The sequence below is a fragment of the Elephantulus edwardii genome, unplaced genomic scaffold, assembly GCF_000299155.1.
Source record: "Elephantulus edwardii isolate Elephantulus edwardi_28Jun2011 unplaced genomic scaffold, EleEdw1.0 scaffold00020, whole genome shotgun sequence".
In the NCBI taxonomy this organism is placed as follows: domain Eukaryota; kingdom Metazoa; phylum Chordata; class Mammalia; order Macroscelidea; family Macroscelididae; genus Elephantulus; species Elephantulus edwardii.
This window is the reverse complement of record NW_006399770.1, coordinates 16,737,640-16,758,733: the sequence shown is the minus strand read 5'-3', so window position 1 is coordinate 16,758,733 and position 21,094 is coordinate 16,737,640. Positions and strand designations below refer to the sequence as shown.

Sequence of the window (21,094 nt, the reverse complement as noted above, 5' to 3'; positions counted from 1 at the left end):
TAAGTCAAGATTATAGAATTTCACCTAGTTTCGCTATTTATTTTTGTTTCATAGGAGGATTTGTTTTTTATAGTTGGGGTGGTTGGAAAATCACACACTGTGCTTATTGAACACTTTGATATCTGAGGGATTTTGATTTTTTATGGTACTTTCTTATTCATTTTTATTTATGTTTTCATTTATTTAAATGCTTTATCAATAATAAAACACACTCCTTATAAGATTATTTTCATCTGTGGCTTTAGAAAATATTTATGCACTGTACCATTAAAGATTATATTGCTTTCATTTACTCAGAGAAATACTCAACTAGATCCATTTAAAAAAAGACTAGCTTTATTCTAGTTCTATGGATACTTCTTTACTCATATATTGTCCATGTCTTCTTACTAAATGGAGCTGATATAGCTAAATAGGTTTAATCTAAGGTCTTTCTAGACATAATAAATAATGCTATAAAGTCTTCTGAAGTTATTTGCCTGATATATGACTTTTGAGGGAATAATAAGTAATTCACTATATAAGGTTGCCATCATATCTAGTTTCTTTTATAAAGAACAAAAATAAATTCAATTCAGGTTTCATCTAGTGCCAGGTTACTAAATTTGTAGTTGTAGAAGTCATATTTATATATTTTCATTTTCTGCCAGTTATGAAATACTCCTTTGAGGAATTTATTTGAATAAAACAGCCAAGGTAAGCTTCGTGTAAAATTAACTATGTCACAGTCTAAGAAATGAAATTAGTCTATCACTAAAAGATGAATATGGTAAGAGCCCAGTGTTATGAAAATCCAGAATATGTTTACTTATAGAAAGAAACATTTTTGAAAGTTATCTAAGGTAGTGATGGGGGTGTTAAAAGAGGATGAAGGTAGACACAGATTAATTGAAACAAGTGCAAGGTAGTGTATAATAAGGAGATCAGTGAAAATCATGAAACCAAAGGAAGACACTAAGAGGAAAACAAGATTTAAAGGCAGTAAAAGTAAATACTACTATAATTAACAACAAAAATAAAAGAAAATGCAGTTAAAAAAAACTTGTAGTAATCTGCGAGTGGATCTATAGACAGCCAAGTTGAACAGGAATGAGAAAGCAAATAGAACTGCATTCATAAATATATAATATAGGTTTGATGGAGGCTATTTTTATACATACATTTATGATTTTGTTGTTGAGTACCACTGAGTCAGAACTGGCCCATACCTTACCCTCCAGCAGGTTTTCAGAGGCACTTAATTTCTTGAGAGGAGATTGCCCATCATTTTACCAAGCAGCAGCTGGTGGATTTGAACTGGATGCATTCGGGATTGCAGCACAGATTCTTAACACTAAGCCACCAGTGCTCCTATACATTTATATGTGCTAAAAAATGTATCAATTAACAAAGTATAACATACAAAGTCAAAGCTATGACAATCTCTTAACAATAACCAAACTACTTGCAGGAATGGGTTATTAATGTATCTAGTGGCTCAGGTTTGTTTTCTCCAGGAACATTATGCCAAGGGGCATAACAAAGGACACAAAGACAGTGTTCTACATGAAGGGCCAACTAAAAGGCCATTGGTATCTCCTTATTAAGAAGAATGAAGAAGATCAAAGACTTGTATATATAAACGATGAATACAAAAAACTACTAGACCACACAAACTTCTGTTTCCATGATTCTGAACCCAGAATTAGCTACTGCCTACCATGACTACTACTGTCTGATTACCATAAACGGGGTCACAAAAGGAGATCCTTGAAAGAATGTGCAAAATATTGAACAAAATTCAAAACCTGAACAGTAATGAGAAAAGATTAGATTTATTAGTGTGATAGAAATTAGTCGAATCCTTCAGACTTGTGCATGAAGGCAACCTTCATGCCTGACTCTGAACTCTTATCTGTAACTCAACTTTCAGCAAAATAATAGACAAACCTTTAAAAGTTCTATGTCTTCCTTCAAAGAGAGTCTAATATATTGATGTGGATAGAGTAATGGTTTCATCTGATGAAGGATTTTTATTGCTGGTGTGGCAAATATCAAAATGAGGATAAGCTGTGGTAAATATTCCTTTAATAATTTTAATGTAGAATGTATAAAGTATGAATGTAGGAAAAGGAAAAGTTCCCAAAATGAAATGCAGTGTAAGGAGATTGCTATCTTAGCATTTGTGAGATGAGAGGGACTGATATAGAGTATTTTGAATAATATAATTCTATGATCTTCTACACTGAGAAGAACAAATCAAAAAGGAATAGTGTTGCATTCCTCATCAATTAGATTGTTTCGAGTTGTAACCTGAAGTAAAATGCTACTGATAGGACAATAACCAGACACATACAAGGAAGACCTATTAAAGAGGATGAGAAGGGAAATTCCAGAGTACTTAGTTGTGCTAATGAGAAACCTGTATATAGAATAAGAATTGGTCATTTAAAAAGAACAAAGGCAATACTGGATGATTTAGATTCAGAAAAGATGTGTATCAAGGTTATATCATTTCTTCATACCTGTTACATCTATATGCTGAGGAAATAATTGCGGAAGTTGGACAAAAATGTGTCTTCAGGATTGGAAGACTCATCAACATTCTGCATTATCCAGATGCCACCACCGTTCTTGCAGAAAGTCAATAAGGCTTGAAGCATTTCTTGTAAAAGATCAAAGAATACAGCATTCAATAAGGGTTACACATTAACATAAAACATCAAGAAAGCAAAAATCCTCATAGGTATCAGGATGTAGGAGGAAAGATGCTAATGATTTAACTTTAGTTGAATGCACAATCCATACCCATAGCAGCAGTGGTCAAGAAAGCAAAAGTTGTTTGCATTGGGAAAATCTAACGTCAAGGACTTTTATAAAGTACTGATGAGTAAGGATATAAATGTAAAGACTAAGGTGCACACTATCCAAGCCATGATATTTTCCATTTCTTCATGTTCATGAAATTACTTCATGAAATTTGCAATAGGAATAAAAAATGTAAAAGAAGAAGTAACACCCATGAAATGTTCTTTTGGTGTAGAGTATTAAGTATAACATAGACTCAAAAGACAAACCAACCTGTTTTTGAGGAAGTTCAACCAGGGTGCTTCTTGGAGACAAAGATTTCAAAACTGTTTCACACTCATTGAGCATGTTGTAAGGAGGCGTCAGTCCTTACAACATGTCAGAGAATGTGAAGATGGCACAAGATAGGAGAATGTTCTACCTGTTGTTTATAGGATTACTATGAATCACAACTAATGATACCTAATACTACATCAACATAAAGTTAAAAATAGCACTGAAACACTTATTGAACCAACTGCATGAGATCAAAAGAGCACAGAGCTCAGAAGGCAGGAGAAGAATAAGGTAAGATGCATGGAAATGGGAAATGCAAGGAGAATGTGGAGGGCTGTTCTTAAATTGAGGGGATTGCGATCAATGTCACAGCAAAACATCTATGAATTGATTAATGTATAACCAATTTTATCTCAGCTTATACCCAAATTACCATAAGATTTAAAAATAAAAATAGCAAGAAGTTCCAGTGGGAACTTGAAAAGTTGGGGTAATGGTTAGTTTGGAACAATAGTAGTTTATTTATCAAGTAAAATGTATGAGAATGATTATATGAGACACAAAATATATAAATGAAACACAATGTATATGAATTTTTATGCAAACCAATATGTAATAAAAATAACTGTCAAAAATAATGGAATAAAGTTAGTTCTATTCCTTGATTTGTTTTGTTGTTGTTGTAGTACACCATAGAGTTGGAATCAACTCATAACTGACCCTATAGAGGGTTTTCAGAGGCAGTAAATTGCATGAAGGAGATGGCCTATCATTTCACAGCGCAGCTGGTGGATTTGAACTGTTTGCCTTGGGATTGCATCACAACTTTTCCTTCTAAACAGTCAGGAAGAACTGACTGGAAATTTATCATTTCTGGAGACAAGCAAAGGGAATTTAGAGAAAAGGGAAACAGTACAACAAATGCAAAAATAAGAGAAATATAAATGGTAAGGAAAGTATATTGCTTTCTTTAGACCAAAGGCCAACAACTAAATGCAATCAAATTAATTGCCTTTCACATTGCCTTTATAATATGTTTGGTAAATTACATTCAAATATTGTTTTTTCAAAATCTCACAAAAATATATTAATGCCTATTTGGTTTAGACTTTATCATTTATGGAGAACTGAACTTTCCTGTGATCTGCTTCACAGGATGGTAACAGTATTAATTTCCATTTTTTTAAGAATGTGATTAGGTTTTTATAGTTTACTGCTTCTCCTCATACACTAAGTCTTTCCCCACATGTGCCTGCAGGAACCGAAGTCTCTTCCCCCCCTTCCTTGTATGGTAATTATCTGCTGTATCAAAATCTGCTTGTGCACAAGGTGTTTTGCCTTTCAACGCTTTACTTTTCTTTCAAGTAAAACATAAATCATTGTTTTGTTAAATTCCTTAAAGTGCTACTCACTAGTAAATGAAAATTTATAAGCAGTTTGTAAAATTCTTCTTGGCTTGCATAAGATATACATAGTCACAAAGCGTGTGTGTGTGTGTGTGTGTGTGTTAGGTTTTTTAATCTTACTCTGATTTATTTACAAACTTTGAATACATTGTTTTTTACAAAATATACTTCCAATTTCCTTTACCTCACCCACCCATCAAATTGTGCAACCCTATGATTAACACCCTACCTCCTCCCATCCTCACCTCTCTATTTCCACCTCCCACCCCCCACCTTGGATCCTTATACTCATTCTACAATAATGGTTTTATACAGTATTTGTCCTTGTGGGACAGAGATGGTTCACTCAGCATAATGCTGTCCAGTCCCTCCCAAGTTAGGTAGTGATTTACAAAATGATTATCCTGCGTGCTGCACAGTATTCCATTGTATGAATGTACCACAACTTCTCAAAGCATCCATTTGTGGTTGGACATCTGGGCTGGTTCCAAATTCTTGCAATGGTGAATAATGCTGCTATGAACATTGGTGTACAAGTATGTATATTTTTTTAACATGTAGGGAAAGGGAAGTGATCAGGTAGGTGAACACTCATGAACAATATATTTTTTTTTCTGACTTCTGAACTTAGAGGCAGCACCTGCTGAATTGGTATATTAATAATGACTAATCTGTTTCTCTCTGGATTGTACAAGTTATTTCCTATTTTAAAATATCACATTTAGATTGTGAGTATTGATAATATGACTCAAACATTTGTTAAATCCTGAGCACCTAATTCAGAGTGATCGTTTATGTGTGAACTTAATCCCCTGAACTTTCTTTGCTCTTGGTATGAATATACATGTTGAATCATTGGTCATGTTCACCTGATATGATTCTGCTTCTCTGATTTCAGCATGCGGCAAATTGATGAAAATCACTGGCCCAATTACAGTCAAGACATCTGGAACACGGTTTGGTGCTTGGATGACAGATCCATTAGCATCTGAGAAAAATAACAGAGTAGGTTCATTGCTTCAACAAACATCTTTTCTTATTCATTATATTTTATTTACTTTTTATTTCTTCTGGACTATGTATGTTTCTCAAGAACATTAATTACCCTTTAGAAAGGATTACATTGTTTGTTTATATCTTCAGTTTGATAGTGTTAACATCTCCAAAGATAAATGACAAACTTAGTTTGGTGAAGTACTCTTTCATCTAGTTTACCAGTATGTTGATTCAGAATCACCCAGGGCTGACCCTCCAGCAGGCTTCCAGAAGTAGTTCACACAAAGGAGGAGAGTGCCGTTCTTCTCCCACAGAACAGCTGGTGTGTTCTAAGCCCATGCCTTCGGATTATAGTGCAGCTTCTTACCACTGGACCACCAGCGTTAACATTTATTGTTTTTATTTTTGTTTTATGATCAGTGAATGAAAGGGACTAAATCCCTATATACTCTTTCTAAAGCCTATACCTTGTAGTTAAATAATAATGTGTCATAAGAAGTAGCCATTTCACTAAACAAGCTAAAATTATCGCTGATTTTAACTTCAAAAGAAATAGTACTGAAACTTCTGGGGGTATTTCCATAAATTTACTATTCCTGTATTATGTAAATCAACATGCTGGAAACTTACCAAAGCTTTACTTATACAAAGCTTTTGTAAAACTTAGCATAAATTAAAATTCTTGAGGGTTATATACAAGTGAGATTGGTTATGAAATTACTAACATGCTTTCATCAAAAAGGTACCAGTACCTATAAAATTGTCCAGCAAATATGAGTAAATATTACTGGAAGGTTCTATGGTACTCATAAGGTAGAAAGAGCTGAATATATAACATCAGGTTAGACCTTTACCAGAGCAAGGGATGGAATAAATATAATTGGCAGTTTGATAGAAGCAATTGTGGGGGTTTGCAACTATAAATGACCACAATGATCTATCAAGTAAAGGAAATTATTTGATTAGCACTGATATATGCCTGTTTCACTCAGTTATTTGTGCCATATATTCAAAAAGAAAACAACAAAAAGCAAATTCACTTCAAGGCAGTAAGTTCACTTTTTTCCTCCACAGATTGTTCCTATACAATAGCATTTTACAACCTATGCAGTAAGATGATTAAGAGTCTATAGACTAAATGTACCCTTAATCTTTCATATCCTTATACTCACTGCCCTTTTGGAAACCTAAGGAAAGTGTGTAATTTATTTACTTCATTTATTTTTTTTTCCTTTTACTCAGGTTTGGTACATGGACAGTTACACTAACAATAAAATTGTCCGTGAGTACAAATCAATGGCAGACTTTATCAGTGGAGCTGAATCGAGGACATACAACCTCCCTTTCAAATGGGCTGGCACTAACCATGTCGTCTACAATGGCTCACTCTATTTTAACAAGTATCAGAGTAACATCATCATCAAGTACAGCTTTGATCTGGGGAGAGTACTTGCCCAGCGAAGCCTGGAGTATGCTGGCTTTCACAATGTCTACCCTTACACGTGGGGTGGCTTCTCTGACATTGACCTAATGGCTGATGAAATCGGGCTGTGGGCTGTGTACGCGACTAACCAGAATGCAGGCAATATCGTCATCAGCCAACTTAACCAAGATACCTTGGAGGTGATGAAGAGCTGGAGCACTGGTTATCCCAAGAGAAGTGCAGGAGAGTCTTTCATGATCTGCGGGACATTGTATGTTACCAACTCCCATTTAACTGGAGCCAAGGTGTACTATTCCTATTCCACCAAAACCTCCACCTATGAGTATACAGACATTCCCTTCCATAACCAATACTTTCACATATCCATGCTTGACTACAATGCAAGAGATAGAGCTCTTTATGCCTGGAACAATGGCCACCAGGTCCTGTTCAATGTCACCCTGTTCCACATCATTAAGACTGAGGATGATACATAAGCGAGTATTTTTTTTTATTCTTCATTGATAGAAACAGTGTCATTTGTGATAATCTCTTTATAACCCCATCTGGGTTTTTTTCTTTAACTTTGTCATCATTTCTCCAAAGCATATTTATTGTAAAGTTTGTGTTTCAAAAAAAACAAAACAAAACAGCTGAACTTGTCTAAAGTAGCCTGGTGGAAACACATCTTAACTTATAAATTTACAAGGCCTACCGTGTCCTTGTCATGAAAAGCACTAAACAAAGTTTAAGTGGCTAAGTCATAGATTTGCAAAAGATTAATGTTCTGCCTTATATTAGAGTCAGAGACTAATGGTGGCTTAAATGCATGAATGTCTTTTTCTTGGTATTCTGTCATTTTTTAAATATATTTTGCTCCACATCAGAAAATGTTTTAGTGGGACTTAGAAAAAGAATACTTTCATTAATTTAAGAAATATTTGATGATGTTATTTATTTAGAAAAACAATGTTAATCATTTTACTGTTATACAATTCTCTGATGCGGTGCTGTACAGTCATTTTTAAAATCTCTTGCTAACATTTTCTTGGCAATATGTATTTCTACCATTGTAACCACCATTGTGCAATTGTATCTCTTCACTTCTGTGAAAGTAATATTTTTTTATAAAATACACTGAAGTTTAATCTCAGTAATTATTATGGGTCAATTTTCAAGTGTTGTCAAGAAGAGAGAATCTTCTCAGCTTACCCCTTTACACAAGTGACGTAAACTAATGAGAAATTCAAGCTATCTTCCTTTGAGTCCTCTAAGTTTATTGGACAGCTGACATTAAACAGTAAATTTATCAAGATGACTAAGTTACTCTATTCATTGTAGGTTAAACTAACTTACCAAAAAAAGTTTTGTGTTGAATCTTTTATGTATTATACAACCAAAAAGAATGTGTCATTTTTTATTATATTGCCATTCTTCCATGTATACTTATACACAATAATTTAACTCTTCTTGTCAAGACTCTGAAAAGTAGGTGTAGCATACATGAAAACTCTGAAAAAGAAAACTTTTTTCACTCTTTCTAGATTTAGAAAATGAGCCATGGAGAGTTATTGGCAAGATGCGTGCAAAACAAAATGGTGGAGAGACGTGGGAGTTCTATGTGTGATTGTAAATGTATGAATAACCAAATTAGAATACAGTAAGAGAAGGAAACCCTTCCCACTCTGCTTGCCCTTGAGTCACTTCCAGCTCATAGAGCCCCCATAGGACAGAGCAGAATTGGCTCATAAAGTTACCAAGGCAGTAAATTTTCGTAGAAGCAGACATTTTAGTCCTACAGAGAAGCTGGTGATTTTGAACTACTAATAATTTGGTTAGCAGTCAAGCATTTAATCAGTATGCCACATGGGTTTCAATGTAACCAAAATAGGAAAAGCTTTAAAAATATATGTGCTGTTAACTCCACCAAACAATATAACCTAGATATCAAGTACGTCATTGATTTTGGATGTACTTACCATGTGTTAAAAATGCTTTCCCAGGACAATTTTATGAAATATGAGTTGATTTTACAGTTTTAAAATATATTCTATAATAAATAGTATATTAATTACACTGTTGTAAATGTTTAGTTTGATACATAATGCCATAATTTTCATTGAAAAATAAAGATACTAGTATTCAAATAAAGCATTATAAAAAGAAATAACTAATAACTAAAGGTAATTTATTCTAAATGCCACAAATATTTCTCAAACTTATAGGTTTAAGAAAAAAATCTTCAGTTAAAATAACCATTAAACTTTAACAAAAATTTGCTTTTTACTTACCATGCTGAGCATGATTTAATGGCAATTCTGTGTTTTCTTGCTTGATTGTGGTTTTTTTTTCTTTCAGTGCTGCTTGATCTTTTCAAAAGTCTACGTAAATTCTCTCCTGTTATTGAGAATTAGAATATGTAAGATGTTCAGTTTTCATTAAATATTAACCTTAAAATGATCAGCCAATAGTACATCAAGAAGAAGTGAAAAATTTAGATATTTCTATGTTCTTTATTCATTAAAAAAAATACGTTGTATCATGTCCATTCAGAACCTGGATGTTCATGGTTTCTTGTGAGGTGTGTAGCTTGCAAACCACTGCATTGCTTCTTTGTAAATTTTCCCTACTATATTCAAGTCAAAGTGTGTGTACTGCTAGAGCAAGCAGAGATCTTATTGTTGTCAACAGCAATGGCTCACCTCTTTACACAAGCAACATAAACTTAGGTTTTTGTGATTTCCATCAACCATTACAAAGCTTTATTCTTAATAAATTATTATTACCAGTTTTGTGCCTGAAATTAAAAACTTATTTTATTATTAAAAATCACAGCTTTCAGAAAATCTCCAACAAATAAATCTTATGGGTAAAATACAAATGGTTGTAAACTAGCCACATTATCTAATCAGTTGAGAAATCTGAGTTCAGAAACCTCTAGTGAAATTTGTAACTATTATTTTCTGACTTGACCATATAAACAACAAACTTACTGCGTTAGACTAACAATATGAACGGAATCTGACTGTGCTTGTGTGTTGGTTCTATTTGTGACACCTGAATCACAATGTTTGCTACTTGCACATAATTTTATATTAATTAGTTCAGAGAATAGTACTATTTTAGTGCATTGCCAATATTTAGATATGATGCCAAACACATAGAAGTTGTATTATAAGTGAATACTTAAGCTTTATCATAAGCATAGTATCTCTGATATTTTATCTCCAAAATTATTTCTAGCATCATTTCACTGATATCCTGCTTAAAGAATTGTTATTTTTTAAAAAGTACACTTATTATTGGTTCTTAGTCTTAATAAAAATAGTTATTTATAGCCAAAAATCGCTACCAAATTTATGAGTAAAAACATTAACCAAGAAAGTTATCTAAAAATTTAAATGTATGGAAGTGTGTTTGTGCTCATCTTTAAAGCAAAATTAGTCAATATCCTACTAAGGTAAGTTTTATATATAATAATTCCTTTGTTTTATGCTTCTCGAAGGGTAGATTTTCAAAACCAGCTTATTTTTTCACCTTAACATACAAGATCATCAAGTAGTTTTTACATGTGAATGTAATTTATAGTAAAAATAAGCATATTATTACACCAAGTGAAAACCATTATGAAAAATGTAATTCTTGGCAGGATTGTTCACAAGCCTTTTAAAAAATACAATAATTTTTAAAAACAACATTAGTAGAACATTTTACTTGCTGGACTATGTGTATGCTTTGCTTCACACACTACTTGCATACCTGTGACATGATAAAATAATGGACATTAAATATAAAGATTTACATAATAACATGATATACAGAACACAAATAGACATATTACAAAGTGATCTACCTAGACGTAGAACACCAATGAAAAGTTTAGTGCTGTAGGATAATACAAAATCTTAATGAGTGACTGCTTAAAGTTATATAAAGCCACTTCTAGAATGTTAGTAAATATAATTTGGTTCAGTCGTCTGTTTCCAACTGAAGTACAGATCTCAGGATGGTATCTGTTTTTAAAAGTTAACTACATTTGGCATAAATCCGTCAACTGTTGTCATAATAAATTACTCTTGACTAATGGTCTGAGGCGTAATAGAAAACTTTTCTTGAATCATTGAGCTTGCATTTTTAAAATGCGATGAAAAAAAATAAAAGTACAATGAAAAATTTATCTGTGGAAGAAACACCAATTTACCAATTTCTCCAGAATGTTAGTTACTCTATAAGACATGAATAATTTAATTCATGGAAACCACCTAAATAAAGATTAGAAAACCATTTGTTCTATCATTTAGTATGTTATAGTAATCCTTCAGAGAAGAATTTATCTACCTGAATGAACTGACTCACCTTTTGAAATTATGTTCTCCAGTTTATACTTTTGGGTTGAACGATTTCCTCAGACTGAGAGGAATTGCAGTTATATTTGGAGTTTCCCATACAGCAAAGTTTCAAATCAGTAGGCCAAAAAGGGAAAAAAAGCCTTCCCCCCCCAATAAATTCAACTGATGCCGTACAAAAGCATTTTACAAATGTAAATAATTCAACATGACTGAAGAATGATATGAGAAAAGAACAAATTGGATTTTGCCTAGAGTTCTCATGAAAATGGCCATCTTAAAACATCATTCCTAGTTAGAAATGTGAATCTTGATGGATATGTCTCAGATATTTTTGTGCTTCAAGAAATTTGCTGTTAAATCATATGCACATACCCATCACAGGACCGAGTTGCATATTTGTTGTTGTTATGTGCCATTGAAGTTACCTGCAGCTCATAGTGAACCTATATCTAATAGCTCTGAAACTTGCCCTACCCTTAATCCTAATCTCATTGTCTCCAATACAGTTGTCCCTATTACCCCAGTCACTGTGTCAATCCATCTCATCCAGGGTCTTCCTCTCCTGTGTTGTCCCTCCACCCTTCCAAGCATGATCTCCTTCTCCATGGACTGATCCCTTCTGGAAATATTTCCAAATTATGTGAGTCAGAGTTTCAAAATTCATGCTTCCTGAGAGCAACATGGTTTAACCCTCTCTAGGCGAAACTTGTTTGTTCTCTTGGCAGTCTATGGTATGTTCAATACCCTTCTCCAGCACCACAATTCAAAGGAATCAATTCTTCTGTCATTCTTATTTAGCTCTATGATGCTCAGCAAGTAATTATAAAAACCATAGCTTGGATCAGGCATACCTTAGTCTGTAGACTGACATCTTAAGACCAGGTGGGAGGTCATGGACACTCATGAACAAAGATCAGGTGAATTGTGGCAGGATATCAAGAATATCATCGATGATGAATGCAAGAGGTCTGAAGACACTCTGAATATTGCGCTAGAGAACAGAGAAGCCCAAGGAAAGGAAGGAAGCAAGAAGTTAAGGAGCCAAACAGAAGTTTTCAAAAGGCAGTGCAGGAAGACAGAGTGAATGGAGCTCGAGAATCAAAAAGGATTAATTTACTCTACATTTCTTAAGCTGCAGGAACTGAAGAACAAATTCAACCCTCATTTTGCAGTATTTAAAGTTATTTAAAGATTCCAAGAGTGGAGGTACAGCACAGGAGAGGAAGACCCTGGATGAGATGGATTGATAAATTATCTGGGGCAATGGGGTTGGTGTGTCAGAATTAGACTGGCTCAGGACAGCAAAGGGCTCAGAGCTGCTGTACATAGGGTTGCTACAGGTAGCAGGAGACTCAACAGCACATAGCAACAACATACTATATTGGAAGCTATTTAAGCCTCTTGTTTAAAGTCAACAAGACCTCAGAGATGGCCTTTGTATTTAAAAGTTGGTTGTTATTCTATTTTGGAGGAGCATTCTTCTAAGTGGTATAGCACTCTTCCAATATGCTGTAGTGAGGTAACCTGGAGTTGCTGTGATGCAGAACGTTGTGTCATTGGGATGTCAAATAGCATAACCATTACCCATGGTGGACAGTGTTTGGTGGAGCTTCCAGTTTGCAAGCAGGAGTGGTATCCACATCCTAAACAACATGACTCTGGAAACTCTGATCCTTGAGAAACAACAATAGTTATAGGAAGACTTCAGGCCTTTTGTTCATAGGGTCATTGTGAGTCATGCTCAGCTCAATGACGATTACAACAACAACAACAACATGGGCTCGATGACAATCAACAGCAACATGGTTAGAATATTGAATGATTCAAGATGCAGCAAAAGAGAAAGGAGTACACAGAGTCACCAAAAAGAATTGGCTGACATGAAGAATTTCTTGAAACAGAATGATCAGCGTTAATGGTGATGAAGAAAGAAGTTCAAGCTGCTCTGAAGGAATCGGCAAAAAACAAGGCCCCAGGAATTGATGGAATACCAATTGACATATGCCAGCAAACAGATGCTGCTCTGGACTTGCTCACCAACTTGTGGCAAGAAATCTGAAGGATAGCTACCAGGCCAGCAGAATGAAAGAGATCCATATTTATTCCCATTCCAAAAAAGGAGTGATCTGAAAGAGTGTGGAAATTATAAAAAAAATATCACTAACATGACCTGCAAGCAAAATCTTGCTGAACATTATCTACAAACTACTGGAGCCATACATTAACAGAGAACTACCAGAAGTAGAGCCTTGATTTAGAAGAGGCTAGGAACATCCTTGTCAATGTCGAACGGATCTTGGCTGAAAGCAGAGAGTACTAGAAGAATGTCTTTGTCTACACCATTCTTACCTCACATATTTATATATGTCACTCATTAGTAATTTATAAGATTTATAACTAGGAAATATGAAATATACGCTTATTTTAAGAAGCACGCTTGAGCAAAATTATTTACCCTAATATATTCTAGATTTTGGATATTTATCTAGCAAAATAGAAATAAAATTTCCCTTGCATTCTAGGGGGGACAAACACCAATAAAGACATTATTGAAGCATAAAAGCAAATTACACTTTTGATTGTGAAAGAGACAAACAAGGCTATTTGATAAAAAGTGACTGGCTGTTTGCTTGGGGTGTGGTGGGATAGAAAGTGGAGTGTAGAGGTTCTGTAACACTTGTGTTGTTAGTTCTTATCCAGTCAGCTCAAAAGAAGACAACTCCATTGACTTCACGTGGATTCCAGTTCATAGTTTTCCTATCTGAAAAGGTATACCTACCCTACCTAATAGAATTTCCCATATCTGTAATTTTTATGGAAACAAACTGCTACCTCTGTCTTCTATGAAGCATCTAATTGGTTCCAGTTGCTAATGCTTTGTTTAGCAGCCCAGTGTTAACCACTGCACCAGCCAGTGCTCCATTAAAAGCAGTCTAAATACGTATTGCTATGCAGCAACCTGCCATGGAAAATTCATTCAAGGAACTTAATCTGACCCACATAAAAGCCCTCAATGAAATTCAAGATTTTTTTTTCTAATTGGAGTTTAGTGATATGAAGATGGGAATGTCTAAACCATCTGAAACTGCTAAATGTTGTGTATGTACATATTTCTGTACATTCGTTGATGTAAAGAATTTGGAAAGCTTTCATGAGCTTGTCAAAGCAATCCATGACCCTGAAGGCCACTCTTTTTGCCAATAACATCCAATTTAATTCCACATTTAACAAGTATCTTTATGCCAAAATCTGAATTTCTGTCATCTGCTTTGCATTTCTCAGTAACTCCAACTTGCTTCAAAAATCCTCATGGTAGCAGTCTCACTATTTCATTTCTTCAGAAAAACTCAAGATTATATTTCTCCCTCTCTATACTCTAAAAAGTATATATACATACTTAGCTATGTATATTAGTTGTTATGTATCATCAAGTCGGAATTGCTATACATAACACATTAGTTAAGTATATGTTAGTTGTTATATATCATCAAGTTGAAACAGACACATTTGACCTTCCAGTGGTTTTACAGAGACAGTAAATTGCATAAGAGGTCATTGTTCATCCTTCTCCCAAAGAACAGCTGGAGGATTTGAACCGTGGTACTTTGGGTTAGCAGCACACTCAGTGGCATTTAGCAACAATAACATATACACTGCTCTTGAGCCAATTCCAACTCATGGTAATTCTCTACCAAGATTCCTAGGCAAGGTGAAATCAAGTTTGCTCCTTGGAAGCAAGGATTTTGAAGCTGAGTCTCACATATTTTGGGCACATGGCCAGGCGGGACTAGTCCATGGATAAAGACATCATGCTTGGAAGGGTGGAGGGACAGCACAGAAAAGGAAAACTCCAGTTGAAATGGATTGGCTCAGTGTCTGAGGTAATAGAGTAGGTATGTCTGAGTTAGTGAGACTGGCTCAGGATAGGGCAGGGTTCAGAGCTATTGTATATAGAGTCTCTGTGAGTCACCGGCTAATAGATGGCACATAACAGCAACAGCAAATCTTTCCAGGAGTGGACTGCACATCTTTCTCTCCCAAGGCAGCTGGTAGACATGAACTGATGGTCTTTCTGATAATAGTCCAATATGTTAGACACTATGTCACCAGAGATGTATGCAGCTTTGTGGAGTGTGTGTGAGTGTATGTTCTTTTTCTTTAGAGTGTTTTCTTGCCATATTCGATGACTGACACAAAGGTTATTCCCATAATGTGGCCTGGTTGGTTTTGTTTGTTTGTTTGTTTTGGCTTTTTCCTCCAATTTTGAGTCTGGAGAACATTCCCTTATAACGCTAACCTGGCACCATGATACTCTGACTGGAATTGTGATCAGGAAGCATGCACTTCATAAAATTTAACGGCAAACTCCTCTTCTGAAATTTGCTTCTATGGCAACCCATAAACAGCAAGGAAAAGAAAGTTACAACACTTGTCTTATGTAGAATTCATTGTGTTTGTTATATACGTGTGGGGGGCGGTGTATATATATATATATATATACATATATAAACATATATATATATATATGTGTGTGTATATGTGTGTGTATATATATATATATATATATATATATATATATATGATACCCATTAAAAAACAAACAAAAGAATACTAAAAATCTTAATTGTTGTGTAATTGGAATCAGGTCACAATTGGGTATTCTGAGGCTGAAATCCTACAGGAAGAGATGGCCCATCTTTCTCCAAAGGAGCAGCTGGTGAATTCAAACTACCAAAGAGGTCCTGCCTTTCAGTTAGAATCACAGTTCCTGACAGACTATGTCATCAGAGCTCTCTGTACATGCTAAAGTGACAGGAAATGTGTGTTTTATAAAACAATAATAATGCACACACATATATAGACTCTGGCAATACTTGTGCACACACAGTCTTATTAAACAGAGAACAGAAGTGACTTCCCTTAGTGATGTTTCCTTTTATTCACCCCTTCCTTAAAAGACCTGACCAGGCATTAGGTTCCATTCTGATGTGAACCAAAAAGAATAATTATTTCCACTGTCTTCCCAATGTATTAATTAAACTCCTCTAAGCACTACCTTTGGAGTATGAAGCAAGCATTATAAAATAAGGCAGACACATTTTCACAAAAACAAAAGAAAACAAAAAACACCAATGGGTTGGTTTTGGTTTATTTATTAGTGCATCTCTGCCACCCTGGCTCAAACAAGGCAATGATCCATAACTGTGCTGGCTTGAACTAAATATGAAGAGGGGGTAGAACAAGGGAGGGGAACTCAGTGATAATCAGAAGGAACAAGTGTCCACAATATGAAGTAGAAGCTGATGCTCACAGGGATTGCTAAAAGCTAGAGCATCAGGGAAGAGAGAACCATCCCTGGGCTGACAGGACCAAGAACAGACTAGTAATATGATTCCCCAGAGAAGCAAGATCGGATAACAGTAAGACATCTGGGAAAAGCAGATCCTTCTGATTCTCTTGGAAGATGAGCTGGCTCAAGTCCCTGATCACACTCATTGGAGACCAGCGAAGGAAGACTTTCAAAACTGCAGGGAGGAGAATGTGTCCACTAGAGTGGAGAAGGGAAGGTAAGAGAGAGCAAGAGGAAAGGGGCTCCAGTCCCAAGTCATAACCAGTGAGGCTTCTTGGAGTGTGGATTCAGATCTCAGGTGGTATGGAGGAGGTCACATGCTGTTAATTTACTGTAGGGCCAATACAGTTCCATGCATATTCACATTCTGCCTTCAGCACCCCAGGCACTAAAAGTAACTCCGTCTAGGAACTCCTAGAGAAGTGATACATTATCAACTGGCTGTTATAGCCACTCAGAATCCTGGAGAAGATGTACTAGCCGCAGAGCTTTATTGAGATCTGGCTATATTTCTTTCATGTGAAAAAAGGAACAGGCTGGCATTCTTGACAGATGATTGGAGGTCTATCCTAGTCCAAGGAAGGCCACTCCTCTTCTTTGTGTGCAATAGTTTGAAAGAGCATCTTCAGGATGTCAGAACTTAATGGTCACATATTACTACATCTACGAAAAAGAATATGAGAAAGGTTATGACAGGACCTGGGATAAACTGGTAAAAGTACATCTATTACTGGCCCTCAATAGAAACTACTCCATTCTCTAGAAGAATAGAGAAGGGTTCTTGGGTCATTCATCCTGGCTACGAGCCTCTGGAAGTCCTTACAGTCATGACCTTTACATAATCATGAACTCTTCCAAAGTCAAAGTGTTGATACTGATTCTGATGCATGGAGACGCTGGATAGCATGAGGGTGGAAAGAAAAGTTCCGGGAAAGCTCACCTCAGAGGATTGTGAGAGTAGAATGATATCCTAGAGATAATTCCCTCGTGAGAGATGAGAGATGACAAACATCAGGTGGCTAACTGCCTCTGCAGCCATTCTTCTAGACCCTGATCACCACCTCAGAACAGCACAGCCAAAATCTACTGCTCTTGTAGTTGCATTTCATCCTTCTCCTTTGTTGTTGTCATCAGGTATTAAGGAGTCAATTCCATATCAATATGACCCTATGTACAACTGAATAAAACCCAGCACCACCTTAACAAACCCTGTTGTGCGTAAGTCCATTGTTCTAGTCACTGGGTCAGTCTATTTCATTGAGGACCATCCTTAAGACCAACAAGGGGAGTCATTGACAAGGGGACTGCAGCAATAGGCTCATGTATGTCAGAGATGATGAAGATAGTCCAGGATAGGACAGAGTTCGGATCCACTGTCCATGGAGTTGCCCTTGTCTACTTGACTTGATGGCACCTAACAACAACAACTGCTTTCCCAAGCATGTCCTTTTCTAAGGAGTAGCCCTTGCTGACAACATGCCCAAAATATATGAGACTGAGTCTCATTACCCTTATGGCTAAACTACACTGTGGCCACACTTCATCCATGATAGACTTGTTTGTTCTTTTGGCACTCTATTCAATATTCTTAGCCAATGCAGCTATTCAAGGACCTTTACTTTGATTTCCTTTAGTCACTGTCTATCTTTCACACCTATACAGAAAGTTTACTTCCTCAAAATGGCTTTCTTAGTCTTTGGTTTTAACCTTCACCCCAGGCTAAGCATGAATACACAAATGATATGAATGAGATAACTAGTACCTTTTGTGTGGGAACGCACTAATATTACATGCAGGCCACTAAGAAGGAGATGGGATCGCTTTGGCACCCACCAGGTTTCCATTGTACAGATTTTGAGGCAGAAAAGGAAATCGTACTAGTTTCCATTGTACAGATTTTGAGGCAGAAAAGGAAATCGTACTACCAGCAAGACAGAAGATGCAAAAATCCAACACTCACCCATATGGACCACATCCTCCTGCACAAAAGAGACTGCAGCAACAACTCTGCAGCAGCAGAGACTGATGTGGCACAGAATTAAACTGGTTCTTCTGACCTATGTATCCAGGGTCAGGGCCAGGGGCATTTGCAGCTCCCATCATTGGAATTATTTATTTTAAAACACTGGTGATAAATATGGCTAAGCTTTTTACTTCTACTTGATAAGTTGGTAGTTAAAGTTTACCCCGAAGCACTTCCAAAGGCAGATAGAGCCATCTGCTTCTAAAGCCTTGAAAAGTATATGGAATACAGTTCTACTTGAACACTTAGGATTTTGAGTTGGAATAATCTCAATGGCAACTAACAAAACCAATCACGTGAAGCAAAGGCTGTTCTACGTAACTGTCATGGACATTTCTCCTCCAGGTTACTTAGTTGACCTACAGTTTCTTGTCTTCATTTATGTGAACTTCTAATTCTGAGCTGTATGCCCAAAATCTAGAAACCTATTTAGAAATGCCTAGCGTCTGTGTGTGCACAGACACAAGACTTTAGACCCTAGACAAAAGGTTGATTGATCCAAATCTATCCAGAAGCACCTAGAAAGACAAGCTTGTGATCTGTTTTGAAAAGGTCACCATCTTGTAAACTCCAGAGAATAGCTTTCCTCTGCATACACATGCTCACAGGGAGTTGAAACTGACTCCATGACTGACAACAACTAAAAATGTTAACAAATACTCAATTTGGTCAAGAGCTACTACACCAAGCTATGAAGGCTTCCTGACAAAGAAAAATCACTACTTTGCAATTCAAAAGGTAAGAATGAGGCATATAAATTCCTTCATAACCAACATTTGTGATGGCTTTCTTACCTTCTTGATTGCTTTCTTAACTTCATTTCATTCAATTCTTCCTTTTTTCTCAAAGTTTATGTAAAGTTGTATCTTACTTGTCCCCTCTTTTTTGTCACTTTATTAAAAACTCAAATATATACTCAACAAACCTATGGGCACAATCCCATAATAAAAACTAGGAAGCTAAACAAGAAAATAAAAACAGTAGTAAAGCCTAGCTAGGGAAGAGAAAAAGAGGCCAGGACTCCCTGCAAAGAAATCTTTGAAGATAGCACAATATTGTATGTCCTCACCCAGATATTGTGTACATGGAGTTATGTTGTTTGAGACATTAGTTTTTATTAATATTATTGAATTCTGTGGAAAAAAAGATGTTCTTTTGTATTTTTGTAATATTAATCTTAAGCTGTCAGAATTATCACATCATATTGTCAAAATTTGTTTCTACAAAGTTAATATAGAGTTCAAAACGAACAATGGATATACACTTCACCAAAGAAAGAATACAGATGACAAACACAGTAAGAAAAGTTCAAAATCCCTAGGTATCCGAGAGATGCAAATCAAAGTAACTATGAGATACCATCTCATCCCAGCAATATAGCAAAGTTCAACAGGGCAGCAAACAACAAATACTGAGCAGATTGTGGAGAGATTGTAACCCTTATTCACAGCTGATGGGAAGGTAAAATGGTACAGCCACTATGGAAAGTGGTTTGGCACGTTCTTTAAGAGTTGGAAATAGAGTTTCCATCAACTTAGCAATTCCATTACTGAGAACATACCATTAAGAAACCAGAGTCATGACTCAAACAGATGTATTCGTGCCTATGTTTATTGCTGTGTTATTCACAATAGCGAAGAGAGAGATGGAAGCAATCCAAGGGCCCATCAAAAAATGAATGTATAGAAAAACTATGGTACATTTACACAAGATAATGAAAAACAATGAACTTGTAAACATTGCATAATATGGGGAAGCCTAGAATATATTATGCTGAGTAAAATATCTCAGTTTCAAAAGGACAAATACCACTTAACATCACTGTTATAAAATAATACAGACATAGAGTTTTTGAGGAGAGAATGGAGAAAGAGTGGATAGATAATGTGCAGTACATTGAACAGATATGATGAACTACTGTCCTAACAGAATATGACTAGTCATTATATGTAAGACAACAATCTGGAACAAAGGATGCATTTTGGAGAGAGCTGAGAGAAGGGGAGATGCGTGTGTGCAACAATGAAAAAAATATAATTTAAAAATAAATTTGGGAGGAAAGAGTCCTCAAGAATGGAAACCAGAAGTTATTTTCCATGTATGCCAGAGTCTGGCAAGTGTCTGTCACATAAGATTCCAAAGAAAACGACAATATTCAAATTGGACTAAAACTCAATGTTCAATCATCTAACTGCATCTTAAGATCTATATAAATCTATAACCACAGGCATATAAGATATAAAATGAGAATTTAACTTCTCTAAGACAGAAAGCGATGCTACCAAGCCAAAAGTGGGTGACTTTTAATCTGCTGCCCTCGGGCCTGTCTTTCATTGTTTTTGTTCAGACGTTCCTCTAGGTCATATAGCCCTGGTGTACAAGTTGCCGTCCCACGGTCACTTGTGATTGCTGTGAGGCTGAACAGCATGACACTGTTGTGTCAAATACATTAATGATTGGCTCTCCAATGCGGACAGAGAGTGG

The 21,094-nt window shown here is 35.8% G+C and overlaps 1 protein-coding gene across 2 annotated transcripts in view; it reads left to right on the top strand.

The window, feature by feature from the left end:
- OLFM3 (olfactomedin 3) overlaps nt 1-8,223 on the top strand; it is a 383,079-nt gene extending 374,856 nt beyond the window's left edge. Inside the window, exons 5-6 of one of the 2 annotated variants that reach the window (XM_006882454.1) lie at nt 5,368-5,474; nt 6,708-8,223. In XM_006882454.1, coding sequence (XP_006882516.1) covers nt 5,368-5,474; nt 6,708-7,385 — 785 coding nt within the window. In that variant the 3' untranslated portion in view covers nt 7,386-8,223. The remainder of the gene's footprint in view (nt 1-5,367; nt 5,475-6,707) is intronic. The other variant, XM_006882453.1, reaches the window with a different exon arrangement.
- The last annotated feature ends 12,871 nt before the right edge of the window (nt 8,224-21,094 follow it).